Below are 23,987 nucleotides of genomic sequence, written 5' to 3'. Positions count from 1 at the left end.
GATTTGTAACATATCACCATGAAGTTAAAAGGCCCCATTCTTTTTGCATGACCAAGAAGGAAGCTGAGGTCTGCAGAAATTCCATCAGTAATCAATACTACAGATGATACTGTACTAACCTCCAGCACTAGATCTAAGTACTTAGATATGGTTAGTTCTGTTCATTCCTAAGCATAACCTTATATCCTTACCAAACCCCCAACTTTCATAAAGCTTCTCACTGAATCTTAATGTATCTAATTTGTCCCTAGCTGACCCAGGGGGATGGAAATAATGCAAAGCAATACAGTGTGAACAAACCAACCCTTTTCCATGTCCCCGACCCTACAGAGTAAAGTGCACGCACCTCCCTCTGTGTTGTAGCAATAGGCTGTGTAGTGTCCTGAGCCAAACCCTTTCCCGTGATGCATGACCACTGCGGAGAGATCATAGGCAAAGGTCTCTTTGTCAAGAGAGGAGAGCATGTCCCTGCAGCAGTAAGGTTCCATGGTTAATACCTGGTCAAAGACGACATGGACCCCAATCTTCTCACGATGATTACGGCCAGACCACCTAGAACATGGAATGAATTTCTTACTCATTAAACTAGTTAAACAAGAAGCTAGGAAAATAACTTTTGTTTCTCTCCCCCCCCCTCCGCCGCTAATCCATGTGCATATCTGCTGTGACAGTTCCATGGAGTATTTGAACCTACAAACCCCTAAAGAACGGTTCAGAGCTGGGTAATGGTGGCACACACCTTTAATCCCAACACTTGGGAGGCAGAGGTAGTAGGATCTCTGTGACTTTGAGGCCAGCCTGATCTACAGAGTGAGTTCTAGGACAGGCTCCAAAGCTACAGAGAAGCCCTGTTTTGAAAAAACCTAAGAAAGAAACAGTTCATGCATGGCCTCTGTATAGTCTGTTACTTGCCCCTTTCATTGTTATTTTATACTGAATCCTTGGGATGAATCTGTGTAAGCCCAAACAAGGCTAGGAGAGGATTGGTAGACATTGGGTGCAAGCTAGAAATGAAAACAAGGCAAGAGGGCTGAACCCCAGGCTACTGGCTCCAACATCAGCTTTTCTTACTGGACAAGAACCATTGACTCTCCACAGCAAGTGCAAGGTGCCACAGAAACAGGCTTCTCCTTCTTATACCAAAAAAAAAGACATCTGTCCTCCCCAAGCCCTCGAGGCAGCTCATCCCAAAGCTCACCTGAATCTTTTAAGGTGCAGCCGGAGGACCTGAGGTAGTCTGTAGATCATTAACTGCTTTCTGGCTTCACTCAGAACAAGGGGTTTGGGGTTAGATTTTCGTCGTTTGCCTATATGGTTTGGAAAGGTGTAAGACATAGGCAGTGAGGAGCATCAACCACAGTCACTGGCCACTCAATAGACATTCTCCTTAGTTTTATTTATGGTAGTAATGCGACACATCCCAAATATGTCTGCATTTCCCAGCTTCACAGGCCCAAATGCAGTGGCTCTGAAGTTGTGGCTAAGATGAAAAGGGTGATGGGACCCTGAGTTAACTTTGAGGATAGGAGCTTTAAACCCCGATAGTGAAACAGTAGGAGCCTGCATTCCTTGATGTCTGTGCAGCCACATGTTAGCCTTGGGATGTCCTCCAGATTCTTTTATATGACAGTCACTGTTATTGGGCTTTTAAAAGCAGCCAAACCTGATCCTGATACATCTGCTTTAAAATTTTTGCCACCAGCAGCTTCCAGAGGTGATATGGGTGCTGGGTAGTATATTGTAGGTATCATGACTTTCTTGGAATACAATAGATGGCTGCTACCACAGTGAACACACTGAGTTGAACACCAGAGTTCTATGCTTTTACATCCCTATCACTTAAATTATCATGCACTTTATGTTTAAAGGGCTTTTTCTTTTCACAGACAGGCCTAGCTGAACTTCCTCCTTATAACTAAACTCTGAGCCTCAGCTCCCTCACGAGGAGATATATTTTTTGAATGTTACATATATTTAACGCTTAAAAAAAGATGATAAATTATCATTACTAAAGGACAGAATATGAAAGCAGTTTTTTTCCAACATGTTTTGTTTATGTTATAAATAAACTTTGGTGGTTGTGATGGCTAATTTTAGTTGTCAACTGGGCCTAGATGGCATAAGAAAGGTAGCTGATTGGAGCTTGGAAGCAAGTCAGGAAGTAGCTTTTCCCCAGGGTTTTTGCTCCAAACTCTTACCTCGAGTTCCTTCCTTGACTCCCCTTGATGAACTGCATATAACCTATAGGCTAAAATAAACCCTTTCCTCCCCAAGTTGCTGTTGGTAATGTCGTTTATCACAGCAACAGAAAGCTAACTAGGGCAGTAGTTCTGTGTTTTTATGCCACAGATTTAAAATATATTTCTCTTTCTTTCTCTCTCACATCCCGTTACCCTCTTAGCCTCCCTGTTCTGGCAACTTACTCTACAGACCAGGCTGGCCTCAAACTCAAAGATCCGCCTGAATGCTGGGGTTAAAGGCATGTGCCACCATTGCCTGGCTGAAATGTGTTTCTTTTTTCTTTTTTTAGAGTTATTAATTATATATATACAGTGTTCTATTTGCATGTATGCCTGCATGCCAAGAGAGGGCATACAGATCTCATTATAGGTGGTTGTGAGCCACCATGTGGGTTCTGGGAATTGAACTCCAGACCGCTGGAAGAGCAGCCATCTCTCCAGCCCCTGAAGTGTGTTTCTTACAGACAAGGTGGGAAGGTAGCCAGGTTCATCTGGTCCAGTGGTTCCCAACCTCTGGGTGATGACCCCAAAGGGGTCAAATGATCCTTTTGTCACAGGGGTTGCCAAAGACCATTGGAAAACACAGATATTTACATTATAATAGCAAAATTACAGTTATGAGGCAGAAATGAAAATAATTTTATTGGTGGGGTCCACAACATGAGGAGCTGTATTAAAAGATTGAAGCGTTATGAAGGTTGAGAACCACTGGTCTAAACCAAAAGAACAAATGCTGACTAATTTTGTTTCTAAACTATAGACTTGTGAGTGAAATGGAGCCCTAAATCCTTAGAAAATAGACAATGGGAATAAAACCTTCTGTGTTTCAACTGGAGACCTCTGTAAGCACTTTACTGATCCCTTAGAGGTGGTCCAGCTGCTTGTCTCTAAGCTGTTGCTCTCAGGGCTCAGAGTAGAAAGCATGGCATCTGATTTCAAGTCCTGTTTGTAGCCCTCTGTGACAAGACATGAAGGGAGGGCTAGCTGCTCAGGGCAGACTGCATCAGAGTGCATGTGTTGCTACAGAACTTTGACCAGCCATGCAGTCATGACATGTGGAATATGCAAAGAAGCACCCAGAGAAGGGCTTTGCCCGACTTTTCCACTCCTGCTCATCAGCCTTTGAGAAGGACTAGCTGACAGTGACCACAGTCCACAGCAGAGGGAGTACATGAGCTAAGATGAAAACGATGTAGACTGTCTGTTTCCCTCAATGAAAGTTAACACAGAGAAGAAATTGCTGACCCAGCTGAGATGGACCAGCTCTGTCTCCGTTTAGTTAAGATAAGACACAGAGAGGAAGAAGAGAGACAATCCTTAAGTTTCACAAGCACCACACCAATGCAGTTTATGCCTGCTGGGCCTTTCTTCTGCATTAGCAGGGCATAGAGCATAGAGAAGCCTGACTAATCCAGAAAAAAAAATTACTTCCTGAAAAAAAACTGAGTATTTCCTGCCTAATCTGTCACATCCAAAAATGATACAAAGTTGTTAATGCCCCTCTGTTTCTTACAGGTAAAAAGCTTTGGCCAGGTGTGGTGGTACATGCCTTTAATCCCAGCACTCGGGAGGCAGAGGAAGGCAGATCTCTGAGTTTGAGGCCAGCCTAATCTACATAGTGGAGTTCCAGGACAGCCAGGGCTACACAATAGAGAAACCCAGTATTAAACAAACAAAGAAACAAAGTAAAACATAGAAAATGCCCCCCCCCCAAACCCAGCATATACTCCAAACAATTAATATAAAGTAATAAACTGATACCAGGTCATTGTGTGAGAGCCAAAGTTACATTTTAAATTTTAATTACTATGCCTAAGAGATCCACGAAATAAAAAATGCCTCTGGTCTGCAAGCCCCTTGCTCAAGGACAGACAGTTCCTTAAACACTGGAGGCTGTTGTTTATGGGAGACGACCTTGTTTGACCTGTCTGCACCAGATGTGCTTGGTAACATGGGGGGCAGGGGTTCACAGGCAGGAAATATGTCAGTATATATGCTTGCTCCTGATTGGACCTGATGGGAAATGCCATGAATTGTGGGTTTTCCTTCTTAAGCCACTGCAAACTGTTATTCTTGGCTATTTCCCAGGAACCTGGGTGTGGACCTGGCCAGAGCCCACCCACCTGGCCAGTACTTAATTAAAAATTGCTTCAAATTTGGCTTTAAACTGTGGTAGTGGTCTTATTCTCAATTGGTGGGATTAACAATTGTGTTAATACATAAAAATACATAACTTTGTATTTTTCATTTCTAAATCTTTATTAGGTCATAAAATCCGACACCACGGTTGGAGACATTGCTCAGCATTCAGAGTACTGGCTGCTTCTGCAAGACAACCCAGGTCTGGTTCCCAAGGCCCACATGGCTGCTCAAAGCCAGTTCTAGCCGATTTGAAGCCCTCTTCTGACTTCATGGTGCATAGGCATACAGGGAAATACACACATAAAAACAAGCCAATCTTTAAATACCATCACCAGACACAAGCACCCATACATTTGCTGTGCATGTCTATCTATGCATGCTGGGCCAGCAGAAGCACTAGGTGTGAATATAATGACAGAGAAGGGCCTGCACATGTCCATGTAACCACACAGAAATTTAAATTAAACCAATGACACAGACTCAGTACAAAAACATACTTTCTTATCCTACAGCACTCAAATGGGGTATGCCACCTGAATTTAGGCTAAATAAGAACTATGAGACTACATGTGTGAGCCTGGGACCCCACAGTATTAAGAACTATCAGACTACACGTGTGAGCCTGGGACCCCACAGTATTATGAACTATCAGACTACACGTGTGAGCCTGGGACCCCACAGTATTAAGAACTATCAGACTACACGTGTGAGCCTGGGACCCCACAGTATTATGAACTATCAGACTACACGTGTGAGCCTGGGACCCCACAGTATTATGAACTATCAGACTACATGTGTGAGCCTGGGACCCCACAGTATTAAGAACTATAAGACTACACGTGTGAACCTGGAACCCCACAGTATTATGAAGCTAAGTACTAATGCTCCCACAGCCTGATTCAGAAACCACATTCATACACTTATCAGTCAGAAGGGTCAAAGGAGGCACAATTCTTATCTTAGGCCATTGTTTTCAGTGTTAAGTGTGCGTACATAGGTGTGTGTGCTATGGCAATCTGTTCTCTCTAGCTACCTCTCTGGGTTCTAAGGACTGAATTTCAGGTCACCAGACTTGTGTAAAAGAACCTTTACTCACTGGGCCATCTCACTAGCCCAGGTCTGTTTTTAATATGTAAAGTCCATATTAGTTTTTTATAGAGACAGAAAAATATCTTTAAAAGATGGTTTAGACCCACTTAGTGTCTCCACATTTCTTTTGATTAAAGGGTCAAAAGCAGCTCCTTAAATTGTATTCCAGTTGCAATCCCCGCCCCCTCCACGCAGCACTCACTGTTACACTGGTCACAAGCGTAGATTCTCCCCTCCAGGGCCTCTGTCTCGGTAAACTTGGCCAGCATCTCAGTGAGCAGGCACTCTGTCTGATTCAAAGGGACAAACCCCTTTTCTATGCAGTGGTAGCGTTCAGGGAATTCCAGGGACAGATCCCAAAAGGGCTCAATGGTATTGGATTTATAATTGCATGATACACATGTAACCTAGAATGACAAGATTGGTTTGCAGATTATATAGTTTCCATGCTTCCCACATACATTTTGCTTGTTGTAAAGAAGACATAAAATCACCAACCACTTCTCCCAAAAAGGTTAATAAGAACTGCAGTAAAAGCACTGGGACACATTGTGTTAATAAGAACTTAAATAACTGCAGTAAAAGCACTGGGACATACTGTGCATGGCTGCATTTCCAACCATGCTGTAACTGAGGAGCCACAGGGCACCCCTGCTTTTCCCCCTCTCTCCCAATGAATGCTGCCTCAGTGGAGATAGCAAGTTACCTCGGAGGCATTCGTTGGGCTAAGAGAACTGGCAGGTCACTGTCTGCTTTGTGAACCCACAAATTCTCACTTGGTCCTTCCAGGTAGCAAATTTACCTCTTCTACCTTCCTTCCTTCCTTCCCTTTCTCCCATACTCCCCTCATTCGTATTTTCCTTTAACATAAAATCTCACTGTGTATTCCTACTGGCCTAGAACTCATTATATAGCCCAGCTGGCCTTGAATTCTGGTTTCTCTTACTTCAGCCTCCCAAGTGCTGCGGTGGTGACTACCCATTTCCTACAATGTCCCGTCTGCTGCACCTCAGAATGCTGTGGTTAGACTTGCTCTTATACCATAATATTCCCAGATGCCATTTCACATGCAGAAAGGAAGGAGAAAGCCCTCAGTTTCCCTTCCTAGATTACTCATCATACTTCCCAAAATCTTAATAAGTGAGGTACAAAACCTCTGTAACTCAGTGGAGAGGCTTTACCCAATTCTCCTTACGTTGTCCACCCTTTATTTTTAAAAATCTATAATAATTCTTTTTGTGCATATTTTTATTAGGCCTGGGAATCTTTGCTTAAGTCTTGACATGGTCTTGATCCTGAAAATGAAAGATAATAAGGACATGAAGTCTATAATCCAGCACTGAGAGATGGAGTCAGGAGGACCAGAAGTTTAATAACCTCAGCTGCATAGTTAAAACACACTGAGCTACTGGGGACCATATATTTGGGGTGGTTATGGGTAGCGGGAAGGAGGCTTACTTGGCCTTTGGCATAGTTCCAATTACTACTTATAAATAAAAGGAAAGGCTCTTTCAAACGACTTTGGAAACAGTTTTCTACACAAACCGTTCAGTTTTATAAACTGGACTAAAGATCAAGATACACAGAACTTCAAGTTCACCTTCATCATCACCAGCATACAGTGTCAGGTACAAACAACCATTTTGAAACATGCAAAGTCTCAAAAATACTGGCTATACTAATTAGTTAGCCCAGGGATCTGGAAGCCCAACTACACACCTACCTGACTGAGCAGCTGCCCGTGAAATATGGTGTTCACCACCTTTAAGACCTGTTTGGTGAGCTTCCTCTGGGAGAAGGGGATGAGGATCCGGCGCGTGGAGCCCTCAGACTCAAGTTCCTGCTGCACCTTGTGCAGCAGTTCGCAGAGAAATTCCTGTGCGTCCTGCTGGTCGTAGCCACGGAAGGCGGGAATGAGGCTCCACACTGAGTGAAGCATGGCAAAGGGCGATACCAGTGCCCACTTCCCAGACCACATGACTCGGAAGAGGGTGTGCAGTTCGTGGCAGAGGGAAATGTGCTTTGAACTGGGTTCCTTGTTCTGAATGAGCTCCAGGCTTCTGCTGATCGAGGCTCCACTGTTCCAGCAGAAGCCTTGAGGTTCGTATCCCTGGGTAGGGTTGCTCTTTACTGATAACTCTGCGGCAGAGCTGCTGGCTGGCCTACCAGAGAGCTGAGCCTTCCCGTTGGTTGCTTGGGGAAACAGGTGCTCAGAGGTGGAAGGGTCGAGGTTCAGGAAGCATTCCCGGAATTTCTGGAGGTGGCTAAGCACCTGGAGGATGGAGTTCATGTAGCAGGTGTTGCCCAGATTGCGTAGGCCGGTGACACCTGGGGCCACCGCCGGCTGCCGGCGCGGCTTAAGTGTAGCCGCGGGCGCGCGCCGGGAGGTAGCGAGGGTAGCAGGGCGCACGGCCACAGGCCCGGGCGCGTGCAGGAGCAGGCGCGCACTCTTCCGCGGCGGCGCGCTGGCCAGCTCCTCCAGCAGTCGCCGCTTGACCTCGCGCCTCCGCCGCCGGGCCTCCTCTTTCTTGCGCTCCAGCGCCTCCTCCCGCCGCCGCTGCTCCAGCTGCGCTCGGCCCCTGGAGCTCTTCTCGAACCACAGTCGCAGCGTCTTGGCCAGCAAGCGCTGGCGCCTATACCACAGAGCTGTGAGCATCTGTGGCTGTCCCTGAGGAGTGCGCTGCGGTGGGACCACGTCCTCGCCTGCAGCTGTAGACCGTAGCATCCGCCCACGCCTCGCGGGCTGGTCCTGCTTTTGGCCTTGCACCGCCAGGAGGGAGCTTCTCAGCAGCTTCAGGTCCCCCTCGGGGTTGTCATTGAGCACGTAATCCTTGCACAGGTAGCAGAACACGTAGAGATCCCGGACCTCCATGGCCAGCGGGTGTCCGGTCTCTTCAAAGTGTTTTAGTGCATGGTTTTCAATGTAGCGGCCGCAGGCCACGTGGGAACACTTGAGGCAGGCCCACGCAGACTCCGTGGTGGAGCACTCCAGACAGCACCACTTCTGAGGGTTTAGGATGGAGTGGTCCTGGGCGAGCCGTAACCGCCCTACATGTTTGCATCTATCCATGTTTTAGAGCAGTCGCCACTCTTTTAATCTGCCCCCCAAAAGGAAAAAAAAAACAGAATTTCAGCAAAATATTTTCCTAGAAAAAAGGGGGTTGTAATTGGCATATCTGTGCAAGACTTATTTTTTTTCAAGACTTATTTTTTTTAAATACTTATTTATTTATTATGTATACAATATTCTGTCTGTGTGTATGTCTGTAGGCCAGAAGAGGGCACCAGACCTCTTCATTACAGATGGTTGTGAGCCACCATGTGGTTGCTGGGAATTGAACTTGGAACCTTTGGAAGGTCAAGCAATGCTCTTAACCACTAAGCCATCTCTCCAGCCCCAAGACTTATTTTTAAATTCAAAATTTGTTCTTTTGAAAGCAGAAACTGATATTTCAAGTACCACCAGGAGAGAGACAAAAGTCTCCAAACCAACCTGACAACCTTAGGTCAATTTCAGTGTATTTCAAAGCAGAGGTACAGAATCAGGGAAAGGCAAGAAAAAGAAAGTCAAATGACAACTAATGAAGCAGCGCCCCAGCCTCAACTTTAGAAACTAGCCTTTCTAAAGAGGATACATTCTGTAGAGAGAATCGCAAAACTCTCACTGTCTTTACGGAAAAGTAAATAGACAAATAAATCTGATAGGACAAGAGGTGGTGTGGCTATTGGGATGGCAGTTTTCAAGCTAACCACCCAGTCAAAACAAATAAGAAAACAGAGGCAAGCTTGCTTCCCTTTGGTTTTGATACCGACTTAATTTGTAGCCCAGGCTGGCTCAAACTGGTAGCAATCCTTCTGCCTGTGTTTTGAGATAGGGTCTCACTATGTTGCCCTGGCTGGCCTGGAACTCATATGGAGCCCAGGCTGGCGTTGAACTCACAGAGATTTCCTTCTCTGTACCCCTACTTTTGGGATCACTGGTGTGCACCACTATGTCTGGCTTTTTAATATTCTTCATAAGGGAAATATAGTAGGCAATTTATCCAAGGGGATTAAGATGAACAAATACTTTAAAAATGTTTTATTCTTTGGAAATCTTAAATTTTCCCAGGATTAAAAACATCCTAAAGGTGCTAAGGGTGGTGCACACCTTTAGTCCCAACACTCAAGAAGCAGAGGCAGGTGGATCTCTGTGAGTCTGAGGTCTGCCTGGTCTACAAAGTGAGTTCCAGGACAGCTAGGACTACACAGAGAAACCCTGTCTTGAAAAACAAAGTCCTAAAGGCAGTTATCTAAATTCTTAAAAATTATTTATTTATGAGACAGGGTTTCACTATTATGTAGCTCTGGATGTCCAGGAACTCACTATGTAGACCAGGCTGTCCTCGAACTCACAGATCCACCTGTCTCTGCCTCCCAGTGCTAGGATTACAGGTGTGCACCACCACTGCCTGGCTAAAAGATTTTGTTTTGTTTGTTTCTGTTTTTATGTTATTTTATTTTTTAATGTTGGCTGATTTATTAACTACTGATCAACGGGAAAAAATGAAACATGTCAAAATAAATAAATAAATAAGAAAAAAACCCTCAAATCCAAAATCTATACTAACCTAATCAAGATAATGATTTCTCTTTGAGTACTAGCTTCTACTGTATTACTTTCTAATCATTATTCATTCTTATTCTCATTATTTCCTACTGATTTATAGTTATGCACCCGTTAAGTAACTTCTCTAGATGTGTTTGTTTATTTTGGTAAGACATAATCTCTAGAGAAGAGTTCGTGGGTTACAAGACAAAGACCTGAGTGTTCAACTATAGCTTGACCAGTATTATCAGAATAATTTTCTCAGGGGCTGGGGATATAACTCTGACAGAGCACACGGTTAATCCTCAACACTAGTAGGGGAAGGAATTATTCTCCCAGTTTGAAACAGTCTGAAATAAGCATTTCTGGGGCACAGACAAATTACAACACACATACTGATGAAGAGATGAAAGGGTTAGATGCTACTCAACACATGACAATGCAAGCTGGATCTGCCTACGATGTTCTCAAACCAGCTACTGGAACACAGAATCAGCAGGAATGGCATGTTTCTGTTTCTCAAACCAGTCCCTGAGCTCCACCAGCATCAGATCTCCTCAGGCTCCCACCCACCTACTATGTCATACCTGATGAGTCGGAATCTGCAGATGGCCAAAATATCCATTTTAGACAAACTCCAGAGATAAGTCTCTCACACATAAACATTGCATTAACCCAACAAATTAGGATGAAGAACTCAGAAACCAGAAAAGAATTCTATTTTCCAAAGCCCTTCTCACTTGCCCAAAGGCAGGATCTCATTTCATTAGCAGCCCTCGTTGTCCTGGCACTTGTGACATAGAGCAAGCTTTTCTCAGACTCAGAGACTGGCATGCCTCTGTCTACTGAACGCTGGGATTAAAGGTGTGCTCCACTGTACCTGGCTATTTTCTAAATTCTCCCACTCAGACCAACAGTGCCTAAAATAATAAACTATTCTCTCTCTTGCTTCCCAGTACTGTAGTAACTGGTCATGTGACCACCAAGCTCTTGAAATGTGCCTAATGGGATTAAAGGACTGAACTTTTTTTTGGGGAGGGGGCGGGGTTGGGACAAGGTTTCTCTATGTAGCTTTCGCTGTCCTGGAACTCAGCTCTGTAGACCTCACAGAGATCTGCCTGCCTCTGCCTCCTATGCTGGGATTAAAGATGTGTGCCACCACTGCCTGCCTGGCAGGACTCAACTTTTAATTTCATTAATTTTAATTAAGATAGTCAGGAGAAGCTGAGCATAGTGGCTCATGCCTTTAATCCCAGAACTTGGGAGGCAGAGGCAGGTGGATCTCTGTGAGTTCAAAGCTAGCCTGGTCTACAGACCAAGTGCCAGCCAGGCCAGTCAGAGCTACACAGGGAGACCCTGTCGTAAAAACAAACAAACAAACAAAACATAACAATATAGTCTTATCTGGCTAGTGACTATAGTCTGTGATAACACAGGTTTAAACACACCAGGCCCAGCAGAGTGGAGGCTTTCAGATTTATATCTTAATGACCTCTTCTTACGAGATTCTGATGCCCAGAAAACACCCATTTTGTCCTAGTGTATCTTGAGAAGTTAGCTGCCACCAAATCTGATACTGTGAAATACAGCACCAGAAGACTAATGTCTTTTAAAGTCAGCTCCTGGGCTAAAATGAACTAGAGAAACAACACAGACCACAACCCAACAACCCACACTGTCTCTGTGGAGATGATCAAGCATACCCTTTCCTGCTCAGCTTCCTTCCCCATTACAAACCTGTAGAGGTGACTCACTAAGCCTGCCACATGGCAGAGTACACCATTCAGGAAAACACTAGGCCACTTTGCAGCACACCAATCACCCCAGCTAGGCAGACTAGCTTCTCAAAGGACAGCACATCTAATCTCAAAATGGAAATCTCACAAAGTAATGCGAAATAAAAACAACTACCTTATCCAATACAAGACAGAGTAGAAGGAACACAACCTCTAATAGGTGTGACTCTCCCACATGCTTCTGACTTTATTTCAGAACAGGCCGAAACCCCACTAACAGAAAGGGAATTCTACTTTGTATTTTTCTGACATGTACATTCTTCTCTCCATATTCTCAAAGACCACAATAATTCTAAATTTTCACTTGACACATACATCACCAGTGTGACAGGTACTCAATACTCTAAACAAACGAACCTAAGTGTGACTGGCAAAGAACGGACTGCCTCTCAGCAGCTCTGCACTGGAGTAGACCAGACACTTCATTTACAAATGCCCTGCACACCCTGGACTCAAGTGTATATGTGAAAGTAAATTCAGCAAGTATTTTTTAATCATCATAGTTTGTTTATTTACTCTTTTTTTTTTTGAAGCAGGGTCTGACACCCAGTTCAGGCTGTCCTTGCACTCTTCCTGCCTCCTCCTGTCAAGTGCTGGGATGTCCTAGTTAGGGTTAATGTGACCAAAAGTAACTAGGGAAAGAAAGGGTTTATGTAACTGAATGTGTAAAAGGGGGTGAGGGCGCGAGTCAATCCCAAACTAACTTTGGAAGATTCCAGTTATTGTAAGGGGAAAACTCACAGAATAGGAGCGAGAAGTCCAACTTCAAGGTGTGTTACGTGGAAATAGAGAGCAAGAGCTGGGCAGGCCAGCAGTTTTCTCTGGGTACCCAAAAGGTCACACCCCAACCTGGTCCAGCCTCTTCAAGGTCATTGGCTGAAGGAGGTTCCCCCATCAAGTTTATTTCACTTATACTTCTGGGTAACAACAGTTCATCAATGAGGGAAGTCAGGGCAGGAACTCAAACAGGGCAAGAGCCGATGCAGAGGCCATGGAGGGGTGTCATTACTGGCTTACTCCTCATGGTTTGCTCTGCTTTCTTATAGAACCAGGACCATCTATCTATCTGTCCAGGGATGGCACCACTCAGAATGGGCTGGGCCCTCCCCATCAGTCACTAATTAAGAAAATTCACTACAGGCTTGCCTACAGCCTGATCTTATGGAAGCATTTTCCCAACTGAGGCAGTTTCTTCTCTGATGACTCCAGTTTGTGTCAAGTTGATGTTAAACTAGCCAGTACATGGGATTACAGGTATAAACCACAATTCCAGCACCTTATTACACTTGTAGGTGTAGCTGAGTGCTCTGCTTAGCAGTCATGATGCTCTAGATTCAGTAACCATAGAGGAGAGGAAGAAAGGAAGAAGCCAAAAGCTGAATCAGCTGGGTATAAAACCAGAATCAAGCTTTAAATGATCCCACAATTAACTATCCCTAAGTGTCAAATGAAATCTGACCATTGCCTTTTGTTGTGATGAGAAACTTCTTGATTTATTATATCATCTAAATATTGTTTAAAATTTATTTTCTTTTATATGTACGTGTACATGACTATGGACACTAGGAGAGAAAGTTGGATGCCCTGGAGCTAGAGTTATAAGCTGTTGAGGGTGCCAGATGTAGGTGCTGGGGACTTAACTTGGAAGCTCTGGAAAAGCAGGAAGCACTCTAACCACTAAGTCATCTCTTCAAGAGATGAATGAACATTACAATTATTGTTTAAAAAAACAAAACAAACCCAAGAAAACCTAAAGCATGAAAATGTCTTTTCAATACAATATTTTTTTAAAAAGTTATATATATAATCTGCACACCAGAAGGAGAGGGCATCAAATCTCATTATAAATGGCTATGAGCCACTATGTGGTTGCTGGGAATTGAACTCATGACCTCTGGAAGAGCTGCCAATGTTCCATCTTCCCAGCCCCATGAAAATGTCTTTTAATTTGGGTCATTCCCATTGTTCTCACACAGAAAATATGTTAGAAATGTGTAACTACATCACCAAAAAATTTCAATGAATAAAATAGGAAACAAATTATGGAAATCTCTACAGGAAGATCTCTACTTCTCTCTTTTGTTATATTTCCCTTTTCTCAGTTCTTATCTAACTAAGGACCAAGGAATTTCTCCTTGGTCTTGGTGAGACTAAATGGCATATATCCCAGCTCAGACAGTAGACACTATGGTAACATGCTGACAGCCTTAATTTACAATAATATTAATTATGTGATGTCATCAACACCTGTGATTCTGCTCATTGCCATATGCAATCTTGCTAGGTATTTTAGCCCTTCCATTCATTAAATGAACCCAGATTTGAGTCTCCCACAGAATCTACACAGACTGTAGAGGCGACATAGTAAAGATGCTTTTAAAGGTAAGTGTTAAATGAGGGTGGCTTTTTTAGAGCCAGGTCTATCACCAATAAAGACTGCCCCAAGACCAGAGGAAGCTGAGTACATCTTCAGCACCTGGAAGTCAGCCTAAGCACACTTGCTCAATACTGTTCTAGGTGCCATAGGACTAGAGCAGGGCCCTCCTCTTCCCTAAGACCAGCCAGTTTGTGGGGTCACTTGCAAACTCCTGGTGTCTTTAGGACTGTGGCCTGTCTTTTTTGATGTCTTCTTCAGTAGTGCCAGCTTCTTAGGCAGCCTGGCCTGCAGCTCTGTTGTGCTGCAGGACCCCCCTTGCATTCAGGTTGCTGTACCTGGAACTTGTGCTGTCCCTGTGCCTGATGTGGTGGACCACACAGGGTGTGTGTTGGTTAACTAATACTCTCAAGGCAGGGAGCGAGCTACTGCTGGGACAGGTTTGGATAGAGGTCCAACAAGGAGCGCTGCATACAGGAGCGGAGTCAGCCCAAGAAAAAAACTGTACTGCAGTCACCATCAAAGCCCTTTGACATCAGACATACAGCTACAGGATTCCGAGTTTGTCCTGCTGAGTTTGTCTTGCTTTGATCACGTATTTCCTCATTATGCCCCTATTCCTCCCCTTTGGAATGGTAATGTATATTCTGTGTGTATCTTGGAAGAATGTATTTTGATTTTTTATTTTACAGGGAATTACAATTAAGAGACTTCCTTGAATCTCAAAAGAGACTTAGAAAAAAAATTTTTTTTCAAGACAGGATTTCCCTGTGTAGCCCTGGCTATCCTAGAACTTGTTTTGTAGAGCAGGCTGGCCGGCTGGCCTTTAACTTGGAGAGATCAGCGCCCACCCCCCACCCCGGGCTCCCCGCACCCCTGTGCTGGAATTAAAGGTGTGTACCACCACTACTCACCTTTGAACTTTTTTTTTTTTTTTTTTTTTTTTTTTTTTTTTTTTTTTTTTTAGTTTTTTGAGACAGGGTTTCTCTGTAGTTTTGGAGCCTGTCCTGGCACTAGTAGACCAGGCTGGCCTCGAACTCACAGAGATCCGCCTGCCGCTGCCTCCCGAATGCTGGGATTAAAGGCGTGCGCCACCACCGCCCGGCACCTTTGAACTTTTAAACAGTCTGGAGACTGAAAGACTATGGGGACTTTTGAAGGTGGACTAAATAAATTTTGTATTATGATACAGACATAAGCCTATGGGGGCTGGGGAGTGGAATGTAATGTTTGAATGATAATGGTCCCCATAGATTCATACATTTGAATGCTTGTTCTGAAGCTGGTGGGACTGTTTGGAGGGATCAGAAGGTGTGGTCTTGTTGGAAGAGATGTGTCACTGGAGGTGGGTCTTCATGAGTGCCATTCTCAGTTAGTGCTCTCTCTCTTTCTCCATTGCCCCCGTGCCTGTGGATCAGATGTGAGCTCTCAGCTCTGCTGTCCTGGCTCCATGCCAGCCTACCTGCTGCCATGCTCCACACCATGATGGCCATGGACTAACTCTGGAGCTGTAAGCAAGTCCCCAATAAACTCTTCTTTAAGTTGCCTTGGTCATGGTGCTGTCACAGCAGTAGAAAAGTAACTAAGACAGCGACTTAGTGTGACTCTGTCTCAAAATATAAAAGGTAAAAGAAGGTCAATGGTGGAGTACTTGCCCAACATGGGTAAGGCCCCTGGTTCAATTCCTAGAATCTCAAGAAAGACAGCTTCCAACTCTGTGCAGAGAGATGGCAGCTGAAAGAATGAAACCAGGTTGCCATGGAAACATTACGTGTGTGAGTGAGCCTGCTTCAAGTTCAGTAGTTTGAATATTTGCTGAGTCATGTCTGGAGGTCAGGAGGTAACTTCTTCTACTATGGGTTCTAGAAACAGGACCCGTGTGGTCAAGTTTGCATGGCAACTAACTTTACCTGTTAAGACATCCCACTGGTCCAGTTTTTCCTCCTGGGGGAGCAGTATATGGTATATATATGATATGCAGCTATGTAAATGTGTGCATGTTCATGTGTGAGTTCAACACGTGTGCCACAGAACATGTGTGAAAGTCGGGACGGCTTTAGATGTCAGACTTCACCCTTGTTTGAGTCAAAATCTCTTTGCTGTCCATCATTATGTATGCCAGGTTATCTGGCCTGCTAGCTTCTAGGGAGTCCCCATCCCTACCTCCCATCCCACTTCAGGAGTCTGGTATTACAGATATATACTTGTTAGGCAAGCTTGAGGACTGTTTGTGGATATTTAACTATGTAAAGATGTGTTGCTGTTTTATCTTGCCTGCCTAAGGCACCTGATTGGTCTAATAAAAAGCTGAATGGCCAACAGTGAGGTAGGAGATATAGGCAGAACTTATGGGCTTGAGAAGAAAGAAAGAAATGCCAGGGAGATGCCAGAGGCCAGCTAGCCAGACATAGAAGAAACAGGAAAGTAGGACATACAGAATGGAAGAAAGGTAAAAGTCCCAAGGCAAAGCATAGATGACTAGAGAAACGAGTTAAATTAAGTTAAAAGAACTAGTGGGATAAGCCTAAGCTAAGGCTGAACACTCATAATAAATAAGTCTGCATGTCTTTATTTGGGAGCAGGTTGGCAGACCAAAGAAAATTCCAACTACAGAGGACCTGAGTTCAGATCCCCATAATCCATGAAAAAGCTAAGCATGGTGATGCATGCTCATAACTCTAGCTGTCACTAGACAACTGCGGTAGCTGAATCAGTGAGCCCAGGTTCAGTGAGAGATCCTATCTCAAAACATAAGAAAGAGGGGCTGGAAAGATGATTCAGTGGTTACTAGCACCAGCTTTCTAGAGGATGAAGGTTTTGTTCCCATCATTTATATGGTAGTTGTCATAACTCCAGCTCTTGGTGACCTACCTACCTGATATCTTCCTTAGGCCTCCAAAGACCCTGCACACACATGGTGCAAAGACATACATGTAAGCAAAAGACCTATACACATGAAATAAGTCTAAAAACATTTTTAGAAATTCCATTGAACCTACCCGGTGTCTATAATATGAGGCTAGAGTATCAGTACTACCACACTGGCAGCTAGCTCCCGAAAGTATTTTGTTTGAAGATAGGGTCTCTTGATGTAGACTGGGCTGGCCTTGAACTTGTAGTGATCCTCCTACTTCAGCCCCCCAAGTAGTGGGATTACAGGCATGGGGCACTACTCCTGGCTCAAATATATTTTCTTTGAAAAAATTAATTCAAACTTGAAACTTAAGATGCCAGCAATTGTTTTTCCAGCTGTAGCCTAAGCAGTGAAACAGGGAATCTCCCTACTTTCTCCACGTGGCTGCAGATGACTTTCCACACACAGCTGTCTGCACAGAAGACACATTTATATGTTAAGAACCACTGGTAGGAGGGAAAAAAAAGCATAATTTCGGTGAATTAAAAAAATTCATCTTACTAGACTATTTAAAGCAATCCTCTGGTTACTTCGGTGGGCTGTTCTAAGACATGGGGTCACCTTTAGTCCTGTGCACCCTGTCTACTCTGTCCTCTGGAATAGATGTCAGTGCTGGGTACTTCAGTGGGCTGTTCTAAGACATGGGGACACCTTTAGTCCTGTGCACCCTGTCTACTCTCAGCACACCTCGGTGTATCTGTCAGAACAGAAACCCACCAAATTTTGCATGAATGGAACCACAAACTTTCAGCATTTGATTTCAAGAGTAAAGATGACAAATATAAAAAACTGTATGTTAAATGCACACTACAAGAGAAAACGGAAAGTGACACAGAGAACAATCAGGCACTTTAAAAGGAAATAGGCCAGGGCCACTATAAATCAGGACTGGGATGTGGATCAGTTGGCAGAGTGCTTGCCCTTCATGTATGAAGCCCTGGGTCCTGTCCCCAGCAGCACATAAGCATATAAAATCCCAGAAATTGAGAGGTAGAAGCAGAAGAGTCATGGAGTAAAGGCCATCCTTGGCTACAAAGTGAGTTTGGGCCAGCATGGCTACATGAGACTGTCTAAAAAGCTAAATAAAGGCAACAGTAAGATGTTATAAATCAGACACATATGGAATCCACTAATCATTTTTAAAAATGCAGAGAAAGGGTGGCTCTGTGTGTACTTAAAAATACAGTATGTGAAAAAAAAACAAAGGGAAAAATATTGTATTATATGTCATGAGTGCCCTCCAACCTAATGAAAGCCAGAGAATAAAGAAAAAAAATTAGCTATAACACGTGTCTTCATGTGTGGGTAGGGATGGAGAAGAGACTCCCCCCCCCCTTTTTTTTTTGATTTTCGAGACAGGGTTTCTCTGTAGCTTTTGGTTCCTGTCCGGGAACTAGCTCTTGTAGACCAGGTCAGCCTCAAACTCACAGAGATCCGCCTGCCTCTGCCTCCCGAGTGCTGGGATTAAAGGCGTGCGCCACCTCCACCCAGCTAAGAGACTCCCTTTTGAGGGGAAAAATATTGTTACTTATTTTCAAAAAGAGATGGCACTGAGAGACTTGATATTTCAGTTGTCTTAAAAATTCAGGCATGATGGGATGGAAGCATAGCTCAATGGCTAAGAACACTAGCTGCTTTTGACAGAGGACCTGAGTTCAGATCCCAGAATTCATGTCAGAAGGCTTACAACTGCCTATAACTCCAGCTTCAGGGAATCCAATGCCTCTGGCTCAGTACACACACACACACACACACACACACACACACACACACACACACACACACACGTGTGCGCATGTGCGTGCAAACAAAAGTGAACATTCAGGCATTAGGCAGGTGCCCTATGTTAAGCATAGAGCAATATAGTTGACCACACTTTCACTAGGAAACATAATATAGCCAGTCTAATGACACTAAGAAATTCTGTTTTTAAAAACAGGTTATTTCTAAAAGAGCCCTCTCCTCATTCCAATTCCCTGTCGATGAGTGACAAAGTACAGCCCTCTTCAGCAATAAGTGGAGTGGAAAAACAACTGAGCTTCCATCAGTGAAGTGTCAATCATCTGACATTTCATATCAACCAAGGTAGCAAGGTAATTTCTCTTCTTCCCAGGGGCCAGTTCCAATAGTTGTTCATAGAAGTGAATTTTTGAGAAGACTGTCTTTCCCGCAAAGGGACAGCTCCAATAATAGTCCACTTTAGCAGTCAGCATTTTTTTCCCCAATACTCAACTAACCACTCTGAAGGACAGAGGGAGGGACAGGCACTTAGGAAGGAGAAGCAGTGAGGGGAGGCTCAGTGAAGAGACTGCTCACAGACTCCCTATACTTTATAAGTCACTGATGCAATCGAGTCCATGGTAGACTTGGTCTCTGAGGCAGGCTTTCTCCTGGGGCCTCTACAGAGTCTGGAGTCCTATAGGAACCAAGAAGCTGGTCCTGACTTCATCCAGAGAGCATCATTCAACAAGGCATTCATAATGAGCTGTTAAGCAATTAAAGAACATGTTAAACTTAGAGCGAGCTTTTCAAAAGAAATGGAAAGGTTTTATCCAATATTTTTTATTTTTCTAAAGTCTTTCAAAATTATTTTATAGCAACACAGAGCAAGGATAGCAAAAGTCCAATTAAGATGTCAAAAGCAAACTCAGTGCATTTGAATTAAAGAGGCTGAGTTAGCCTCAGCTCGGCCTTTAGTGGGGGTGTACACTGAATCTGCAGAATGTGCTGTGGTGGAAATAGAAAAGGGTCTTCTTTCAGTAAGACACAGAAGGGTGTCAAAGACATGAACTGTGCATGACCTCTTCTCCCTTGTGTACTATGAACACAGTACAGCGAGCAGGCCCACGAGGTGAGGACTGGCCTGGCTCTCACACAAAGGCCAATACACATGTAGGCAACGTTCTTGTGGTTCAAGTCCCACAAGCACCTCTGCTCCTGTTTCAAAAAATCAAAACAAAACAAAACAACAGCAACAACAAAAACAGCTTCTGCATTGCCAGCCAGTTCTACCATTAAGTTAAGGTGTCAAAGTCTGCACCAAGGGAAACATATAATCTATTAGGGAAACAAGCCAATCAGCTGCTAATAACTTAGTGCAGGTTCACTGGCCACAGCAGGGATCAGAAAGCAGAATTGGGGGACAGGCTACTACATGAGCAAATATAGGCAGAAAGAAGGAAGAGGGAGACGTGTGAATCATGGCCTGAGACCCCACAGAAGGAGGAACTGAGCTGTAGTGCTGACACGACTCACGACATTGGTCATGACAAGTAAAAGATATGAGAATGCAAAACATGAATCTTGTTGATTTCATTTTCTTCCACATCCCTATGTTGCCTCTAGATACTGACCAAATAATAACATCAATAATGCATATTTGTAACAAAAATCAAATTTAAAAAACAAGCTAATTCATTAGTTTGAGACTTTATTTGATTATTTGTTAAGACTAGTTGCCTAGTCCAGCCCCCAAACCCCAGGCTCCAGGTTATTTCTTGTATCAGCCTGAGTATCTAGAATACAGGAGTGCAACGCTATGCCTAGTTAAATACAGAATATAGCAGTTAAGAGGGGTAATTATTCTAAAATTAAACTTTTTGTGTATGAACCACATGTTGTCTGAACCTTTTATCCCTATTAACTTACTTTTATTTTACTTATTTTAGTTCCTTATTATGTGCATGAATGGTATGTATAGAACCTAGGAAAGTTTCTGGAGCTGGTTTTCTTCTTCCACTGGGGGTTACAGGAACTGAACTCAGGTCATCAGGCTTGCACTGTAAATACTTTCATCCCCTGAGCTATTTCACTGACCCTCATTCTTACCTTTCTTATTTGTCTGTAGTACTATGAATCACAACCAGGCCCTTCAGATTCTAGACAAGTGGTCTACAGGTCCTGTTTATTATCTTTAAGTTAGTGGTTAGCTAAATAATAGGCTAAATAATAGCTTATTATAATATAATAAATAAATAATACCAACAAACCGTACAAACCTATATATCTTCACTCCATGTATCATTCGAAGAAATTACTACAGCAAATAAGAACTACATTGCTTTGAAGGAACTACAGATTAAAAACGTGCTACCTAATTTGGCAGAGTAAAACAGTGCTATTATTTTATATCCCTGGGGATACTAACCCAGAGGAAGGCCCAGACATGGTGGGCTTGAATGAAAAGACAGAGGGAGGACTAATTAAGTGATTTGTTTGTACAGATGTTTTTTCTGTTCTGGCTCACAGTTCCACGGTAGAGATCATATGGCAGGGAGGCCAAGTGGCAGGAGGTTGAAGCAGATGGTTTATATTGTATCCCAAGTAAGAAAGACAGAGTGATTGATCTTTATATTTACTGTGCTCCCTCTGCTTTCCTTTATACAGTCCAGAATCCCAGCACAGGGGATAGTGGCACCCAGTGAACCTAATCAGAATAATCCCTCACAGGCAAGCCCAGAAGCTTCTGTCCCAGGTTATTTTAGATATCTCATTAAGGTGACAACTGAGACTAACCATCATAAAACCATTGAACATAGTCAAGATTTAAGAAGTCAGGCATGGCAGTCCACACCTTTACTTCCAGCACTTGGGAGGCTGAGGCAGATGGATCTCTATGAGCTTGAGGCGAGCCTTGTCTAGGTAGCAAGTTCCTGGGAAGGGAAGGAGAGACAAGTGGAGGGAGAGAGACTGCAGATGTAGCTGTTATTTACCTAGCAAGCACAAGGTCCAAGGTTCTAAACTCTAGTGTATATAGACACAGACACGTACAGACACAGAGAGGGGAGGGAGAAGGAAGACTCCTCTCTGTATGCTCCGATTACCATTGATTAATAAAGAAACTGCTTTGGACCTATAGCAGGGCAGACCAGAGCTAGGCGGGGAAAACTAAACTGAATGCTGGGAGAAAGAAGGCAGAGTCAGAAGATGCCATGTAGCCGCCAGTGGGGAAAGGCGCAAGTCACCAGCTGGAACCTTGCCGGTACACCACAGCCACATGGCGATATACAGATTAACAGAAATGGGTTAGTTTAGGATATAAGAGTTAGCCAGAAATATGCTTAAGCTATTAGCCTAACAGTATTGCAAATAATATAGTTTCTGAGTGATTATTTCATGATCTTGGGTAGCGAGGAATGAACAAGCAGCCTCCTACAACAGAGACAGCATGAGTATTTTATGTTTATACATAGCAATGACAAAAAATGCTTCTACAATAACAGCTTTAGGTTAACACCTGAGAATGAAGAAAGTTATGTAATGGTCACACAATAATTAATCTTTTAAAAAAATAGCAAAACACTGAGGTCTAGCATTAACAAGACGTCAGACATCTAATTGACTTTGACTTCAGAGTTCTGTGAACCCCCAAACTGATCAAAGTGATCCAGGTACAACTTTAGATAGCCAGAGAGAATGTAACTGTAAAGGACTATGAGCCTATGCCTAACCACAGGCTGGTGGTCACCAGTGTGTGTGCATAGAGAGTCTTTGCACTAATTGGTCAGTGTTCCTCCTACAGGACTGAGCCTGCTGATAGCATAAAAGAGCCTGATGGAATCAGTCACTAAAACCATCCAGCAAGGTTAAGGTTCTCTCTGCACTCACTCCTTGTGCAGAAAGCCAAAATTGATTTTCCATAGAGCTAGCCTTCGGGGACAGAATGCAATAACCACCACACTCAAGGATCAGTGTGCCTAACAGTCTATTCCTCACTGTAAATGAATCTTCACTCTGTGATTATGACCACATGTGTCTGTTCCCAAGAAAGCTGGTCATCACACGTTTTCACAAAATTGAGGTTCTGAACTTCCAGAATTAAGGTCCAGACCCTAGTTATGACTGTACTGGGGTAATGCCACCTGAGAGGGCTGTAAGTAAGAGGCTTGTAGCCAGCTGCGTTTTCAGACTAGGTAGCTCTCCATCCACATTCTCCATGTAGAACACAGATAAATTTAGTCAGGGAGAGATGCTTTTCTACATTCATATAATTCATGGCATTATAAATGATTAAACCTATTCTCAATTAGCAAAAACTATATCCTGGAACTATTCTAAAACTTAAGATAAGTATCATTTACTTCCCATGACAAGCTGCTGAAATACTGGACTATATCCCTTTTTGTGTGATCTATTTTTTATTACATTTTTATTTATTTTATATTTATGTTTGTGGTGGGGCAAGCATGTATCACAGGGCATCTGTGGAGGTCAGAGGCAACTTGTAGGAGCTGGTTCTCTCCTTCTATCATGTAAGTTCCAGAGATGGAACTTAGGTCATTTAGGCTTGGTGGCAGGTGCCATGAGAATACCTGCTGAGCCATCTTGCTGGTTCTGTAACCCCCTTGTTAAGCATAAGTAGGCTTAGAAAAAGTAAAGAACCTTCTCCAAAGTTGTACTGCTGGTACATGACTAAGTTGTGTATCAGATTTCAAAACTGGCTTTGAAAAACTGGGTATGCTGGGTCCCCGTACTTAAGAGGCAGAGGCAAATGGTTCTCTGTGAGTTTGAGACCACTCCGATCTACATAGTGAGCTCCAGGACAGTCAGGGAGATCCTGTCTAAGGCAAAACAAAACAAAAATAAACTCCCCCCCCCAAACCCATAAAGTCTTACTAACATGACTGTCTAAATGTGAGCTGAACCAGGACAACAGTAGACGTGTGTGTGTGTGTGTGTGTGTGTGTCGGGGGCAGGAGTCCTCAACTCTACACAAAGAACTACAAGCAACTAAGGAATGAGAATAGGAAAAATAGTCTTCCCTATGGAAGAGCATATCAACTGTTCCAAATGGTCAACCCTGAAACATACACAACATGTATACAAGTAACATTATACAAGTGAG

General features: G+C 43.5%; 1 protein-coding gene across 9 annotated transcripts in view; it reads right to left on the bottom strand.

Moving 5' to 3' along the window:
* Usp49 (ubiquitin specific peptidase 49) overlaps window positions 1-23,987 on the bottom strand; it is a 76,896-nt gene that overhangs the window by 5,936 nt on the left and 46,973 nt on the right. For 7 of the 9 annotated variants that reach the window (XM_075980873.1, XM_075980868.1, XM_075980870.1 and 4 more), the window contains 4 exons: window positions 7,195-8,569; window positions 5,674-5,878; window positions 1,199-1,307; window positions 347-552 (listed from right to left, as the gene is read on the bottom strand). In XM_075980873.1, coding sequence (XP_075836988.1) covers window positions 347-552; window positions 1,199-1,307; window positions 5,674-5,878; window positions 7,195-8,541 — 1,867 coding nt within the window. In that variant the 5' untranslated portion in view covers window positions 8,542-8,569. The remainder of the gene's footprint in view (window positions 1-346; window positions 553-1,198; window positions 1,308-5,673; window positions 5,879-7,194; window positions 8,570-23,987) is intronic. The other 2 variants (XM_075980875.1, XM_075980876.1) reach the window with 2 other exon arrangements.

Source organism: Microtus pennsylvanicus, chromosome 7 (genome assembly GCF_037038515.1).
Source record: "Microtus pennsylvanicus isolate mMicPen1 chromosome 7, mMicPen1.hap1, whole genome shotgun sequence".
Taxonomy (NCBI): domain Eukaryota; kingdom Metazoa; phylum Chordata; class Mammalia; order Rodentia; family Cricetidae; genus Microtus; species Microtus pennsylvanicus.
The sequence above is the reverse complement of the archived record's forward strand: the minus strand, read 5'-3'. Positions and strand labels throughout refer to the sequence as shown.